This window comes from Plectrocnemia conspersa, unplaced genomic scaffold (genome assembly GCF_051122295.1).
Source record: "Plectrocnemia conspersa isolate PC_06_02 unplaced genomic scaffold, ASM5112229v1 ptg000009l, whole genome shotgun sequence".
Taxonomy (NCBI): Eukaryota; Metazoa; Arthropoda; class Insecta; order Trichoptera; family Polycentropodidae; genus Plectrocnemia; species Plectrocnemia conspersa.
This window is the reverse complement of record NW_028277173.1, coordinates 25,655,001-25,673,227: the sequence shown is the minus strand read 5'-3', so window position 1 is coordinate 25,673,227 and position 18,227 is coordinate 25,655,001. Positions and strand designations below refer to the sequence as shown.

At 29.7% G+C, this 18,227-nt stretch overlaps 1 protein-coding gene across 1 annotated transcript; it reads right to left on the bottom strand.

Annotated features, from left to right (window-relative positions):
- Positions 1 to 5,635: 5,635 nt before the first annotated feature.
- Positions 5,636 to 14,052, bottom strand: Ca-Ma2d (Ca[2+] channel Muscle-specific alpha2/delta subunit). The gene is made up of 18 exons (XM_088193177.1): positions 13,841 to 14,052; positions 13,686 to 13,767; positions 13,511 to 13,621; positions 10,563 to 10,812; positions 9,999 to 10,504; positions 9,697 to 9,919; positions 9,340 to 9,476; positions 9,102 to 9,281; positions 8,453 to 8,527; positions 8,015 to 8,391; positions 7,770 to 7,942; positions 7,464 to 7,701; positions 7,140 to 7,407; positions 6,839 to 7,081; positions 6,641 to 6,770; positions 6,328 to 6,577; positions 6,059 to 6,266; positions 5,636 to 5,873 (listed from the first exon to the last, which is right to left on the bottom strand). Exons 1-18 carry the CDS (start codon positions 13,957 to 13,959, stop codon positions 5,769 to 5,771), a joined length of 3,675 nt encoding a protein of 1,224 aa, XP_088049303.1. The 5' UTR covers positions 13,960 to 14,052; the 3' UTR covers positions 5,636 to 5,768.
- Positions 14,053 to 18,227: the final 4,175 nt, after the last annotated feature.

Here is an 18,227-nt window from a genome sequence, read left to right as displayed (position 1 = left end):
CCAAAACCGATCAATGAAATCTTAACCTTCAAACTGTGGCCAGGAGAGAACCTACTTCCGAGGCTAGTGGACATGTACAAGCCGTGCTGCTAATGAACAACTTTCATATCCTATATATCTAGGGTTTCATGAATTATCTTTGAGTGACGCTATCGTACTTTTTTTCTGATTATGCGTATGTATGTGTGTGATAATAATTTAATATTATAATACAGTATTGTGAGCTATTTTTAACAGTGACTCTTAAACTTTTTTTGTGCTTTTCACACTTCCTTAGAAAGATGATACATAACTTGAAATGAAAACGCGCATAGTAAATGTTAATGTTGCAATGATATAAATAATTCAAAACTAGCTCATTGTCAACAGTTATTCAAGTGTTAAGATTCTGATCTTTTCACATCTAAATAAATTATTAATGAAAATGAAATATTCTCACTTTACAGTATTTTAATATTATTAAAATAGTAGTTATATTAAGTTGCAATTTAAATACATTTTTTTTTTTGCTAATGATGAATTTAATCAATTTTAATATTTTATTGCATTTAATTTTTTTATTTCCGAAAATTTTAATTTTTAGCAAATTGTAACCTAAAATGGATTATTTCTATGAGTTGACCAGAGATTTTATTTTTAACTAAAATGTTAGCCAATAAATTTGTTTTCGAAACTATTATTTCGAACAAATTGACGGACCCGCAGGTTTAGAAGCACTGGTTAAATGACGTACTTGACAGATATATATGTGAAACATCATAAGGAAGCTACATATTAAATTTCAACATAATATCTTAATTGGTTTACAAGTTATAGTGAATTTACTGAAAAAGATAATTGTTTGCTATTTTTCCGTGAATCGCCCGGCCACCAAGCAAAGTTCGGCAAATAAACACCGGACGTTAAGATGTTAATTTTTATTTGAAATGAATATTAAAATAAACTATAAATGAGCAGTATAGACGTAAGAGATCAACGATAAAAATAACCGTATTGTTTATAGATTTTAATATTATATTGCTGCGAAAATAATTGCGCTTCATGACCTTCAAACTATATTCTTCCAAGAAATTAGTACTTGTTAGAGATGTGAGAGCTTTCTTGTTTGCCGACGTTTCGAACACCGATGCAGGGGTCATCATCTTGGGCGTAATTTTGATCATATCTTAGCCGCTGCAAACACTTCTTGACTTGATCTCGTATTTTATTATTTTTTCGTATGTTTGTTACTAAGGGAACAACAAGTGCATTTCTTTGTAAAATCCCACTTTTTGTCTAACCAATGTAAATTGTGTCACAATCATTACAAAAATTTTTGTATATTTCTTCTGAGTCGTTATTAATTTTGTCTTTTCCATTCGGTAGAATGCTTCCTATTTTATTTTAAGATTTAAAAATTGTGCTAACACCTTCTTTGTAAAGAACTCTTTGGTCCTACATTTTCTGAAATCTCTCAAACATATGCTAAATGGGAAATGCTACTGAATTTTTCATTTACATTATTATTTATCTTTCTATTTAATTTTAATGCTTTTTTGACATTTTTAAATTCTTTAATTTTATGTTTACTATCCAAAAGTTTATCTGCTTAATATGAAGGATGATGATGAGAATAAGAGTTTAAGTAGCGATTTGTATGTTTTTTTCCATAAATAATTTCACAAAGAAAGAACATAGAAACGCGATAAAATGCTTTAGTAACACTTTTAATATGAATCATCATAGAAACTTTAGACTGAATTGTAAAAAATATAGAGAAGCAATTGAAATCGAAATTAAAAAAATAGCACTAAATAAAAATGACGCGAAAGCAATTTCGGATACTTAGTTACTGGTTTTAAACCAAGATAAATTAAATTTTAACAATATTCATACAAATATAAATTCATTTAAACACACCAGTTCTAATATGAATGAACTTCTCGTTTCCTTAGTAACAAACAAACGGAAAAATAATAAAACACATGGACGACGCAACTCAGGTGTTTGCGGCGGCTAAGATAAGCTCAAAATTAGGCTCAATATGATGACCCCCAACATCGGTGGTCGAAACTTCGGCAAACAAGACGCGAGTAAGAAAAGGCGCGGTACGAAAACCTTCACGACCCAAAAAGCTATGTATGTATATATTTTTGCACTCTTACTCGCATCTCGTTTGCCGACGTTTCGACCACCGAAGTTGGGGTCATCATCTTGGGCGTAATTTTGACCTTATCTTAGACGCCACACACCCTTGACTCGATCTTGTGTTTTATTATTTTTCCGTTTCTTTGTTACTAAGGAAACAAAAAGTGCATTATTTTTCGAATTGTTTTGTTTAAATGGATTTATATACATTTTTGTTAAAATTTAATTCAGCTTGATTTAAAACCAGTAACCAAATATCCGAAATTGTTTTCGCGCCATTTTATTTAGTGCTATTTTATTTTATTTCGACCGCAATTACTTCTCTATAATTTTTTACAATTGTGTTTTTAATTTTGCTTTAAGTTTTAGTTGTATCAAAGTATGGTTCTCCAAAGTTGGTTTTTCATCAAAGCATTTTATCGCATTTCTATGTTCTATCTTTCTTTGTAAAATCCTACTGTTTTTTTGACTAATGTAAATTTTGTCACAATCGTTACAAGAAATTTAGTATACTCCTTCTGATTCATTATTAATTTTGTCCTATCCATTCGGTAGAATGCATCCTATTTTATTTTGAGATTCAAAAATTGTAGTATTCTCTATTAATTATTCACTTAATTAGCTTCTGTAAAATATAAGATTAAAAAAATGACACAATTATAAAATGTTTGTGTTTTATTATTGCCATTCAATATATACCAGAAATACAAAACTATAAATATGCCAGAAGTCCTTATAGTAACGTTTTCTCCTTCCCTCAATACTCATTTTTCCGTTTTTAATTTTGTAGACTTGATGAGGATCGTTCCTTTCTAACATCCTTGGTATTGCATCTTTATTGTCATTATGTTCTATTGAAATATTTCATCTTACTCCTAGCTTACTGCACCCAATTTTCAGGAAAGTAGTTCCGATTTGAATGGAGGAAATGCACTTTTAAATTCATGTTACAGCCCAAAATCTTGAATTTTTTCAACATATCTACAACAATAACTGGTAGATAGACTCTTTCTTTATTTCCAAGAAAGCTGGTAATGCCTCTTTCTCACTTTTTTTCATTTTTGTTTCGAAATTTTCATCCTACAAAAGTTTTCTAATGTCATCTTGCCTCTGACAAACTAGGGAATTGCTCACAGAGATACTTAAAACATTCACGGCTTGTCGAAGTACTTTTCATTCTACTAATTGTCAAAATTAGAAGTATGATTTATGTAGAAAAAGTACGTGTACTATTTTTTTCTTATTTTATTATCAATAACTAAAAGGAACGTTGGACCTCTAATTCTGAAGTATTAAAACCAGAATATGGCCGTACAGTCCGCCCAAGATATGAACGCTCATAGCTACAGTATTAGTGAGAGAATATAATAAGGTGACTATGTGAAATTTAACATTCAATTAATTTTTCCTATTTTAATTTAATTTATTGAAGATAATGTAAAATATCACTTTCTTACCTATTTTATTTATTTATATACATATTTAAATCAAAAACATGATATCACTATACAGGCTGAATATCTGTTTAATATAATATTTTTAAAAAATACCAATAGAATATTACAGGAATTGTTCTATTGATTACAAAATAACACAACGTGACAATAATTTATAATAAAAATATATCATATTATAATTTGTAATTCAATTTCCAACGTATGGTCACCCTACCCTTAAAACAAGCCTGATTTAGTACTGGTAACGTTCTCCTATCGGTGTAAGCAAATTCGCGGAAAACTGTATATGTATGCATGCATGCGTACAAGCACATTTGCTTCCAGCACAACGATGATGAGCGTTAACATCTTGGACGGACTATACCTTTAGACGTTTATCAGGAATTTCATTAACTACAACTTTGCTTTTGACTTGGAATAATTTAGAGTTAAATAACTCACCAAACGACTTTTCCTTCATATCCTTAACCCTTTGAACGCTTAAATCGACTCAAGTCGCCCATTTCTTTACGCAAAAATCAGTAAAAAAATGCATTTTAAGAAAAAACTTTTTTTGGTGAATAAACATAAAATATCAGTTAATGTTTATTCACAGTATCAAGGTAAAATTTGCATTTTTCAAAAAAAAACAATACAAAGGCAATACACTATCGTGCGTAATCACTTCCTTCAGCCACTTCAGTCAGGAATTTCATTCAGAACTTTGCTTCTGACTTTAACCGTAATAACGATAAAATTACAAGTAATTCGCAAAAAGCAGAGCTACGCCGAATCGACCGAGACGACCGTTAGAAGCCCGAAAAAGCAGCAGATTTCACATAGATATTCCAATCTGGTTCAGTTAAGCAATCACTTGAATGACTAAATCCTAAACATTTAACGTTAACATTTGTCACATGGATGGGAAAAACAAAATTAAAATATCCCAAAAGAATGTTTATAGCTTAAACGAGAATTCTGATTGGTGATTTAAACACCTAAATTCCACTTTTGAATTACATTTTCAACAATCTATAAAAAAAATGTGAAATAAAGGAAAGAGAAGAATACTTCTTTGGAAAAAATTAATGATTTTGTAGCGGCCAACATGTGTTACACAGACGGGAAAAAAATACAGGAGTATTAATGGCCTAAAATAATGATAAAAAAAATAACAAAAAAAATAATAAAAATAAACAGTACAATTAATAATTCACCAGAATACATTTATTATTATAATTTTCAGTGATTTTATTAATAATAAATAATTATCTTCTACAGCGCAAAACTTTTGTTATGTACTAATATTTTATCAACGCAAATGTATTTAAAATATTTTTAAAAAAATTGGAAATCTACAGAAAAATATTTTTTTAGTCACCAAAAATCAAATGCTGTTGTGGCGACCAACATGTGTCACGCAGACACGGAAAAAAATAAAGGATTTAGAATGGTTCAAAAGAATCAATGGCATCAATAAGAATTTTGTTTATGAATCCAATCATGCATGTACAACATAACATAAAGAAACAGTGGCATCCATGAAGCGGAAGAATACTAGAACCAATTGTGTTTTGGCGGCCGACATGTGTCACATGGACAAGATTAAATTACCAATGCGAAAAATCGCGGGATAAGGAACAAAAACATCAATGGGAATTATGATTAGTGATCCATACTACATAACACTTTTGAAATGCTTTTACTGAAACATAATATAAAAAATGTAGATTTTTGAGAAGAAAAAGAATATTATATTAGGAAAAAAACAATTTTGTTATGACGGCCGACTTGTGTGACACGGATGGGAAAAACTATATATAAACTAAAATATTGAGTGATACTTTTGAATTACATTTTTAGCAAAAAAATGAAGCGAAAGAATACTTTATTGAAAAAAGCTGTTGTAGCGGCCGACATGTATCACACGGACAAGCTATAAATATTGGTATATCAATAGCAATAATAATGATAAAAAAACGTGAGATTAGGAATGACGCATCTGTATAAATTTTGATGAGTTATAAAAACGACCAAATTAATTTTAAAATAATAAAACGAATATTTGTCTTTAATATTTATTTTTTTAACAATTCATACAAAAAAGATTTAACGCTTGACTAGATATATTATTAAACATTAATATGTTTTGTACATATGTTAATTATAATATTATCATAACTATATAAATACTAAAATAAATTATTAAACAACAAACTTTCTGAAAAATAGTATCATAAAACTCAATAGGATCATATATCCTGATGTTTGTACAAAGCCTCCTTTACCGCACGCTTCTATTTCCGCTTCCTGAAATTACACATAAGATTAAATATATTTGATATAATAGAATATGACCTATTTGGCAAGTATCAAGTGACGTAACAAAAACTGACGCAATGCGACTCTGAAATGATTTGTCTGTACAGCAAAAAACTATAGTAGTTATTATTCATATTCTACTTAAAGAGTTAAATAATATAAATTATATTTACTGCTGGATCGTATGTATAACATCCTTCAAGTCGACGCCTAGGTAAATCCGCAAGTTGCGTTTTATGGCACGAATCTCCTGCTCCATTTAACCCCTTAGGTAGCAAAGGTCGTGCTCCAGCATGCATCTTTAGCTCTTTAGTTGGATTCAGTGACTCCACAACCACCATTATTAGATTGCTGTTTGGTATTCTCGTCACATAATGTGGCCTATAACCATTATATCAAATTGCAACATGACTCTTAAATAAGTATCAAATAATTTAATTACTTGAATAAACTTGCAGGATCACTGTAAGAAAATGTATCACGTCCCATAAATCGATGCTGCTGTAGAACAAAAAGATCTGCTAGACGATCACAAGCAAAGTTCTCCGTCACCCAAATCGGTTCTTGAGGTCTACTAAAGAATTCTTCTTCTTCAGCATCGCTGCCTTTGTGATGCCGGCGAGGTTTTTGAGTCACGTGTTCAGACTTTTTAGTAACTTCTTCTCCTATCATATCGTAGCTGTTATAATAATCTGAAATGATTAATAGTATATTGATTACTGACTCTCTTAATTTTTATATAAATAAATACAAACCATCATCATCTTCCACGTGAAATGAATATGCTTTAGAATCAGCCCATAAGTAAGATAGATGAGTTTCCATAAGCAACCACGCGATTTGTAATCCTAACCATTTTAACACGGTATATGCTACATGGAACGGCTATAAATAAAATACAAATAAAGTATTTCTTTTAAAATTAAAAAAATAATATCGACTCAATATATAACCGTTGCTAAGATGCTACTATCACTACTCTTCATCACTTGATGGAAGCAAACGCCTTGAAGATCGAAAACGTTGACTTTTTGAAATATATCTGCTTTGACCATTGCCTCCATTATGGGACCTTCAACTTCTCCAAAGAATCTACCAGTATCATTATGATCTTCAGATAGAATTATGTATCCAGAATTATCTAAGACGTAACAATCTTGATGTTCGGAAGCGCAAGATAATTCACAATTATCGCACTGAAATTTTAATCATACATTAGGTAAAGATCATCGAATTTATTTTTAATATACTTACATGCTTAGCTTTTGTAGTTATCTCCATAAAACGATCGTACAACAACCGTTGACTAAATTGATATCCCATCACAGCAGCTGGTGCTTGTTTTCCTCCATCTCTTGGAAAAACAGCATGACTTGCAGTAATCACAATCTCATCTGGATTCTTTGAAGATGAGTCGAAAGGCACTGAGAACACAAAAGATTCTGCTTCTATTTGATGTTGCAGAATTGCGCTCTTATACCAAATCTCATCAATAGCTTCGTTGTAGTAATCACCGAACTCCCTAAATTTAATATTTACTTGAATAAACATTTTTTTATATATTTCAAATATCATTACCATGTTGTATCATTCACATCTTCGCCAAAAACGAACTGCCATCTGGTGAGACCACTCATTGTTGCGACAAATCTAAGTGAAGCATTATATCTTCTGAACAGTTGCTCTTCTTCAAAGTCTTTGAACTCCCATGTTTTATATAGAGGCTCTGTGACTTTAGCATCAAAAACTAATAGTTGCACCAATTCGCGATTACAGAAATATGCATCGTCATCTTGAGTCTTTCTTCCGCATTGTACTGATAGAATATTTAAATATTTGTTTAAGAATATCATAATATATGGATATCTAAAGAACCTATCTTACAATCAGGATCAAATTCATCATCATCGTCATTATCATCTTCAGTTTTGACTTCTTTCTCATATTGCTCAGACCATTTCCAATCAGGCTCTCCCATTTTATGCAAGAAGTGAAGCAACTCTTCTTCAGAAGTATTATATTCATGCCCTTCTAAATAATGATATTTGCAATAAACCCTAAAACGTTTTTTTTTTATTTTTAGTTTAAATTTTAAATACTCCACTATAACTAAATAGTTACAATCATACCAATTAGGATGAACTTTCCAATTGTCGCCTGTGAAGAAATCCTCTACCTTCAAACCCAAATGCTGATTTCTTCTTATTTCATCTCCAACTTTAATCCAAGTGTTTCCATAATCGTGAGGCAAAACTATTCCTAAAGAAAATGGCGTGTTGGGCAAAGGAGCGAAATAATAATCTTGGCGCTCTCTGGATATCCTTCTCATCTTATCATAATGGAATCTGACTTTGACATTCATCATTGAATCTTCACTATCACCAACCATTGCTTCTCTAAGTGCTAATACTTCTTTGCCCAATTCGTGTATTCCAAGTTCGTCGTCCATTGTCTCAACTTCTACCACATCTACACTATTATAGTTCTCTTTAAGGATTCCTTTATACTGAAAAAATATTTATTAACACCAGACATATAAATAAGTTATATAAAATGATTCAACTCACCACAGGTCTTAAATCTGGATGTAATAATAGATAACCGTTATTGCTGACAATAAAAGAATATCCATTGACTCCTAACTATAAATTGGAGCATATATTAAATAGGTGGTTTTATAAATATATTTATCTACTAACATTGACGCCAATATTGACATAAGTTTAATAAGTAATATTTTTAATTTAAATCAAATAAATTGTTTCAATAATAATTTTAGTGATAAATTAGATCTAATTTATACATTAAGAGCGAATTCACATTGATGCCGGGAGATAATTATCAACCGGCGCTAAAAATAGCATGATTACGAATGAGGAGGAATGCGTGAGCGATCGGAATTAATTTGGATGGTCGTTTGGAAATTGTGTAGATTTTAATTTATTGAATAATTTACTTTTAGGTATGGACTGGAATCAAGTGGGCGAGTGCGTTGATGTTAAAAATCTTCCCTAACGGCTTTCTATGAGGTGCTCCTGCCGAATCGCCTATGACTGTGGCCATCCGGCTCCTTAATACGCTGGCATTACATATTTATTATTTAATGTTAGCTATGAGGAGCTGGTCCGGTTCGTATTTTTTTATTTTGTTTTACTATTTTTTGTGTATATGTTAGGTTACGATGGTCTTAATTTAATCTAAATAAATAACACTTACTTTGTAAGGCAGAGTTAGTTTGTCGATTTCTTCTATTGGAACATCTGTACCAACTACGCCTAAAAGATTCGCAATTCTAGTCTCGTTATTCTTATTTGCTTTCTTGTCATATAATGGTATAGCTGCAGCTGTCATGAGTCTATATTTTTCATACTTTGCTTTTGGATCTTTTTTACTTGGCTGTTGTTAAAAAAAATATTATGGTGCTGTTTAAATTATGAATAAAGAAGTAACTTACTGTTATGTCAGTATAAGCATGAGTCCAGGATATTGGATGCTTTTCGTTTTGTAATACTAAAGGTCTAGCTATCACAGAAATATATTTTAAAACCATTGCTTGAACTTCGTCTAATGATTGAATATGGACGTAATAACCTATATTTGAATAACATTTTAAAGATGAGTAATATAATAAAATACTTGAAGAATGTAAAAGATCTCTTTGTAATTAATAAAAAATGCATCTCAAAGAAGTTAAGATTCTAAACTTTTTTTTAATAAAAAGTTCTGCTTTATACATAACATAATTATTTTACATTCTTCAGTTCTTTAGGTATTGATTCATTAGATAAATTTTAATTGTCCTAAAACAAACCTCTATTGAGACAAGCCAACCATTGAATTTCTCTTACATTAGTGACTTCCTTTCCTATCAAGTAAGTAAATATCCTAACTGGTATATCAGTGCCATTATTGAGTCTATTATATTTCTCGTATACTTCAGTAAGATTTCCCGGAACTCCATCAGTCACTAGCATTATAACTTGATTACATCCTGGAGATTGAGTGCTATCGTTACAGCCTCTTGTGATTCGATACTGCAATACGAAAATCAATATTTACATCATATAAATTTATATTAAAAATATATATATATATATATATTTAAAATCTTACGCTTTCTAATAATTCAAAAGCTTTCGTGAACGCTATAGTGAAGTTTGAACTACCTTCCAGTTTCAATCCTTTCAAAGCTTCATTAAAAGTCCTTATATTATCTGGTGTTGCTTGCATCAGTTTATCGCTAAAACAAGGCACTACCTCAACCGTATCATTGGCAAATGCGAAGATGTTAAAGAAATCGTTATTAGAAAACGTCTCTAATATAGCTTTCACAGTAAAAGTAGCGACAAAGTTAGAGTATCCATTCATAGAGCCAGAGTTATCAAACAATATGACCACGTCTTTCGAACAAGTAGCAGCTTCTATGTACCAAGAACGTCTTCGGCAATCGAACATATCTGCAAGAGTTTGTTGATCCCAAGCCACAGCAGGATACTGCCTCATAATTCCGGTAGAGGAGCAAAAGTACTGCCAAAATAGAGCAGGGTCCGAATTATAATTTTGGATGAACACGTCGTTTAATTCCTCGGACCAAGTTATTACATCAGCTACTACTAAACCTAAAAACATATTTTAAAATAAATGTTTTATTAATATAATATATTACAGAAGCATTACTTTGATCGTAAACATTGGTAGGCACGTGAACTGTACTGCATGATGTGTTCACGGAAATGTTGTAGAAATGAGTGTCTGCATTCAGAGACATACTTGTGTACATCTTTTTATCATCTTGATAGCTAATGGGAAGCTTCGGAGCTGGTTCTCCTTCCACTGGCGAAAATTTCGATGAATAATAAGTGAAATTTGAATAGCTCTCGTTGAAACTGGATTGTTCTACTAAACTTTCAGCAACCACTTGAATGCACTGTTTATGAATGTATAAAATCACAAAATATTAAGTTGTAATATGTATATATATAAACATTTAGAGACGACCCAAAAATTTTCAAAATACAGATGTGGATGGATAATTTAATTTATATGATATATTATGTAACATATATACAAACATTATACTACGACTCTTACTTAGTTCTTACGTTTTCGCTTCAGCTCATTCAAAATTTGAAATAGTACTTGTTTTTTCCGTGAGGGAAACTTAATGCTCGGCCACTTTCTGCTGCCTAATTTAGCCTAATTTTTTACTGGACTTTCTGAGCGATGCAACTTTTATATAAAGTTGCAATCTGTCTTCTGAACAGTTTTGAGATGGATATGCCCTAAATTAACGCGCAATCTAATGAGGCGAAAAATCAAAATTAAGAGAAAATTGAATCAGAATATTATAAAACATTTTAATAAACAATTTTAAGTATATTCAAAGTATTTCGCGTACCATCAGTGGTCCATGGACCACCAGTTGGCAACCACTGATATAGATTATCACTACTAATAATTCAGAATAATTAATACGGGTTCAGGTCCCTCAACAGACTCGAATATCTATTTATAAAAATGCGCTATTATTAAAAATCGGGCGCAGCTTCAAAGTGGCATCTATTGATTGTAAGCTGAATTTATATAGGTTATAATTATTCTTAAAAATTTACTGAATATTATTTGCAACTAATAATATTCCGAAGTTTAACACCATATTATTTAAAAAAAAAAAGCATTTTTTTAAAAACTTTTTAAAAATAATACATGTGCTTAAAAAAATATACGCTTCACAAGAGATTTTTTAAATCTGTAATTTGCTTTATAAGATGAATTTTATTTTGAGTATTATTTTTATATTGCATCAATATTATTATGTATTTTTTTAAAATAGACATTGCAAATATTTCAATAATCATCTTGTTTCAAAACTATTAAAAAAAAAAAATTTTTTTAATTTGTTGAAAAATACCAAAAAATGTAAATCAATTAGATAAAAATAAGAGTATTTTTAACATATATATTTAAGTATTGTAGTTTTAAATGGCTTTCATGTATATGTTAATGATACCATAGCTTTAAAATTATGCATTTTTTAAATGACTTGAACTAAACTTTGAAATGCTATATTTGTGGTTTTTAATAATTAAAAACAGAAATTAATTATTATTAACAATTTATGCACACTTACAATTAGGCAAAATATGCAATAAAAAAAGTCCCATTAACAAAGCTATACAATTAAGTTAATATTTTTAGCAACTTGCATAATAAATTAACGGTTTTTAAGACGAGCCGCTAAGAGGATGCACTTAGGCTCGCAAATCTATAGAATTTTTATCGCTGTATATAGTAACAAACGGTAGCTATTTATCAAAAAATACAGTTTTGATTTATTTATTATGAATTCAGTACCCTAAAAGGAACACGTGAAAGGCAAATACAAGAAACATACTGTTGTCAGTTAGTTCAACCCACATTCCAACTCTTATTAATATAATTTAAATATAAATGTATTATTTATTTTATAAAAACTAACGTTAAAATCATCAGAAATTGGTCCTTGAGTTGAGATATTTGCCAGACATTTATCGCCAGCAATTTTAAGCTGACAATTGATCGCTAGCATATGTATGTGTTTGGTCCAAATTTTTTTAAGTTTCTGTCTTAACCTTTTGATAAGTGAATAATTTTCAAAGCATATACATTGTTTTTACTTTTTTTTAAATTCTTTTTGCTGAATTTTTATAATAGCATAATTCAAAATTATTTATTGTATTATATTTATTGATGAAGCAAATTCGGTGGCTCTCAAAATGTTATTAAAATCCTTTTTATTTACGTCTCACTTTTTTCAACTTATGATTATTTTATTTGCATCTCACATTGATCATTATTTTTATTTATTGCTATAATTATAAATCAAAGCAAATTCATAATTTAGAACCAATAAATTATAAATATTTTGAAATATCAATATTGGCTATTTTTTTTAAAATACACGAAAAAATTAGGTGTAAGTTCAGTACTCCGGCACTTATTTTATTATCACTTCACAACTAATTATTGCAGATTTATCCTCAAAATGAAAAAATAAAATATATGAAAATTATTGATAAGTTTATGTGTTAATCTATAAAAATCAGATTAAGACAATTTATTAATGTTTTATAATAATTACTAAGCAATTAGACCTGAAATCTCCTTTTAAAACTCTAGTGAGCAATTAAAAACGACACATTCCTTTGTATAGTTCTAAGAATTACGGTTAAAACTACCTGCTAAAATATTTTGGTTAGACTTTGCACTTGTAAAGTGTTATACACTATTTTTAAGAGTGCCCCATTATTATGGCTAAGGCTGTGTATTACTTTAATGTACTGTCCGTTAACGCGTAATATTCTACACACATCTGTTTCAACATAAAAAATACCTAGCGACAGATAGATGATCATTACAAATCTTGATTGTTAAGTGATATTGAAATAATCGAAATAACATCGCTGCATTATTAGAAACATATGGATAATAAATTAATTCTTAAAAGAACAGTTAAGATATTGTCGGTAACTTTTAACTTAACACTACCTTACTTTCCCTGTGAACTGAGACTTCTTAAGCAATTGATTAAATTACCTAATAAGCTCAATTATCTGTTCTGAGTCGTCTCTGTCTCAAATTATTACCCTGATTGCATCCATTTTTCTTGAAAGCATAAGTCCCACTGTTTCCACTGCCGAACGTAGTAAACTTTTCCCATCTTTCTCTTCCACTCTGACGTGCAATGCTTTATATCTCTATAAATCACACGTATCATTACGCCCAAGTTTATTTATATTATTATGCGCATTGTACACTCACGGCTTTGATTTCTGGAGCTTTAGTGATTCGCTTCCCTAGCTCCCACAGCTCTTCTCCAAACGACTCCGCCCAATCACCGATTCTGAAAATCACGTTTTTTAAAGAAAACAAGCACTAAAATAGATCACAATTCACTGTATTGACGTTTCGCTAACATCTCGGTCTTTGTGATTCCATCGCATCTTTGAAAGCTGATGGTAAAAGATAAGAGAGCGATTAGAAGCACTGTCCTGATGGATAACTTTAAGCCGATGTGGCTGATCGGAAGCGTCATTTCAGAGGCGACATGTAGTTCCGATGTTTGGTTTCTAAATCGGACGACCGTTCCCAGACGCAGCTTCCCAGAAAACTGAGATAGGAACGCTTTCCGCGTCCAAAATAACTCACTACACCATGCTCCGTAACAACAGCGCTGGTTGAATGAAACACAAACATGACTCTGATTTTTATATGAGACATAAAAAATGTATATAATACCTATTAAATTACTACATTTTAAAGTCATACATAAAAATATCTTGTGCGCCTTTACAATTTATTTAAATAATATTTTTTTAATACAGTTATATTTTAACGACAGATAAACTATTAAAAAATGACTAACATATGTTTATAAATAAATAATTATTTTAACCTCTTGTTTGAATACATTGAAATAATAGTTAATTAAATTGGTTTACAACATGACTATTAGTTTTGTTATATGAAATTGGTTCAAGACATATTAAAAATCCTAAGAGCTATATTTACTGACTATTCGCTTAATTTATTTAAAGTGGATTAACCCATTGAGAGCAAGCAATTATTTCGCAGTTAATTTTTTTATTGCTTCAGTGTATTTTTTAAAAACTACTGTTATATAAATGATCACTAGAATTAATAATAAATATGAAAGGCTTATATTGGAAAAAAACATATTTTATACAAAATTGTTATTATTGCTATAGAATTGACATTGATTTACGAGCTGCGTGTTTTACAAAAGTTCACCTTATGTATAGTTCTCTTTCAGACTCACTTCAATGGCAATGAATGTATTGGAACGGGTTTTCATATTATTATAAACGATATTAAGAACAGTGATAACCGAGAAAGGTTAGAGGGAAAGTCACATATAATAGTCCTTACTGTCAAAGCAATTTATGAACACTTAGTTAAGTGTCTAGCGAAACATAAGCATTGATTGTGTGTACAAATGTAGAAAGTAATGATTAAGTTAAGACACTTTATTATATACATTTATATGTATTATAAGATAAAACACTTGTGTGCAAAATTATTTGTGATAAAAAGGTTATTTTTCTAAAAACCACCAGGTCATCAAAAAGTACAAATGAATAACTAAATATCACAAATTATAATAATTCTTAAGTCAAAAGAGCACCTTCATGTTTGATTTGAATGATTTTTTAATATAAGTAAGAAACTGTAACTGATAAGTAAAGTTTTCCGACTTTTAAAATACCCGTGCTTGATGTTTATTTTAAAGTGTATATACTTAACCATTTGGACTTCAAAATGTTGAATTTTGCGAATCACACCCGTGATTTTTTCATAAAAGTTACATTCTTAACATGAAATGGTACTTGTTTTTCCGTGAGGGAGACTTAGTGCTCGCCCACTTATTGCTGCCACGAACAATTACGAAGATCTGAGGATGTAATTGGGTTAGCCTATTTTCTTTAGTCTTCCGTTCGATCATTAAAAATGTTTTTTTTAAATAACATAAATTTTGCGGTGATATTTTTTGTCATCTGCTGCTATAAATTTATTTGTAATAAAAAAATATCTGTGTATTAATATATGAAACTATTATATTTTTTTTTCGCGTATTGATACTATGACTTATAATATTTTTTTAGTATAGCTTATACAAAACCGATTTTAAATTCCATTTTGGTGAAAGGATGGTGACTAGTATCGATGATCGGCGGACGAGGCACCGCCGGTCGACGTCTTCCTGTCGTGGTCTACCAAACAATGTTCTGCCCTCACCCCCGTCACTTCAGTATCACCAGAGTGGCAAAATAAATCACTCCCTACAACAACACTTTTAAAAATTAGTTATTACCAGTTTTAGACATTTTACAAAATATTGTATGAGGTTTTTTATGCTGTTTATTTTTAGTATAACTATAAATATACAAAAAGGTAATAAATTAAAGCCATTACAACATATTTAAACATTACACGGCGATTATTTATTATGTTTATGCTTCTATTTTAGATACAATATTATACGAAGTAAAAAATACTCGCTACTAACTAATAAATTTATCGTTTTCATGATATTGAATAAAATATTATTATTTTTAATTTGTGAAGTTTAGTCTTTTTACAATAAATATACTATTAAACATGTTAATGTTTAGTTAGCATATAATCTTTGGACAAATTAATAAGAAAATGGTTTTTATTAAACAGAAGGTAATGTTTTTTCTTAAATTTAAAAATAAAGTATTTATTCTGAAAAATTATTCTTACGTTTTTTTAACTAATAGTTTAACTGGTAGTTTTTTAATTCCTCTTCTGTAAAAATAGCGTTTTTCGCAAGAGACCTTAAATTTATGTAAAAAATTTGTTTCGAATGATTTTAATGTTGTAAAACTTTTAATCATAATTAAATTTCATAAGGTAGTTAATTAATTAGTACATAATAATTCTAATACAAATAACTAGTTTTTCAAATTTAAAAATCGATTTTAATTATTTTTAAATTTATCAGAAAAAAGGGTTATTAATTTTCTACTAGTTGTGAATAATGTATTTCAATGAGAAAAGTTTGGCCTATTAATATTTCTTTTGTGTAAAAATTAAAAAGTAATCAACTTTTCACTTATGATCTAATATGTTTTATAGAAAATAATATTAAATAAGTATAGATTCTATCTGGTATTAAGTATATAAGACTACATAATTTGGAATATAGTCATATGTATAAACTTAATGTAAATGCAGATAACTAAAGAAGCTTTCCTTATACAATCAAATAATTTGAAAACAGATGTTATTTATCACTTTTGCACCAATATAATATATAGACATAAAATATAATATTTATATTTCAGTGTATAAAAAGCTTCACTGAATATTAAATAATTTATTTTTTACTTTAGCTTGATCAGAATAATATAAATCTAGTCAATATAATTTACGTCAAAAATCCCTTATGATAATATCTTTTTATGATGTATGTTACAATATCTGTCTAAAATAATGAAACAAATATATTGCAATGTTTTTGTTTTACTTTACTCAAAAGGAAGTAAATGTGACATTATTGTCAATAAGTAAATCTTATTTTAAAAAATATAGCCGTCACATTTTATTACAAATTGTCTCATTATATATTATATTTACACACACGTCACATATTGTCGCAATTTCTAAATTATGTTTTTAAACAACATTTTAATAATTAAATTTACATATAAATATAATTTCATTTACAAATACGTAAACAGGGGCCATTGATTTTTTTATGCTTGGTACTGTAATTTTTTGGAGAAAACTGCATTGCAATGGATCGCGATTAAAGTTTTTAAGTCTTCGTTATTTTAATTAATCAAATGTCGAAAAGATAGCAATAAAATAATTGTAAAGTTATAAAAAATCAAAAAAATATAATTTAAATTATTATTATATGTTAATATGATATAAAAAACAATAAAAATAATCAGTAAAAAGTTATATTTTTATTTTAATAATTATTAGTATAAAAAGTAATTTTTATTATTTTATTTATCGGCTATTGGTGGTTATGGTCATGGCTATTTAAAATAACATAACGATAAAATATATTTATCGCAAAAAAACTGGGCTATAGATAATGCAGTGGAACATCAAATAAAAAATGACTACCTGCGTTGTTTTAATATACAATGACTGAAGAAATAATTCACAACTTTTTGCACTTAATTTTTTTTGATTCGCACAAATTCAGATTTACTATTTTTACAGAAAGATCTGGAGTCGCTGTGGAGGTGGTCGATCGACAATCGGCTATTTTTAGCATCGTCAAGTATTACGTTGTCACATTTACCAGCTCTCTTGCAATTTATTCAGAGCTGCTTTAAATATAAATACTTGGGAGTGACGTTTGAGTAAGATGGAGTTTTTTATGCTCGTCACCAAAGTTGCGATAATGCTCGAATTCATAATGCGGAGCGCGTGTCACTTCAATAATTTATTGGTGATTGGCGTTCTATACGATACAGGCGCGTACGGTAGGCGCATTCCCATAAAGCATGCATTAGGGCGCCATGTCGACGTCACATCTCACGTTTCTTTCTAGCATTCACTCGTCTCTTTCTAGCATCGTATTAGAAGCGCCTCGCTGCCGCTCGCGCCGACTATTACTATAGAACCAATCAACCAAACCTTTTTTTAATGATATTGTATTGATTTGTTCTCATTTCGGTATATCTTGTAATTGTCCAGCATCATACAATCTATGACCAAATGATCCCGCGATCGCAGCGGCGTATGAAGCGATGCCTGTGAGTATTTGTGGAACTGATTTAGGCGCCGGCGTGAAACGTC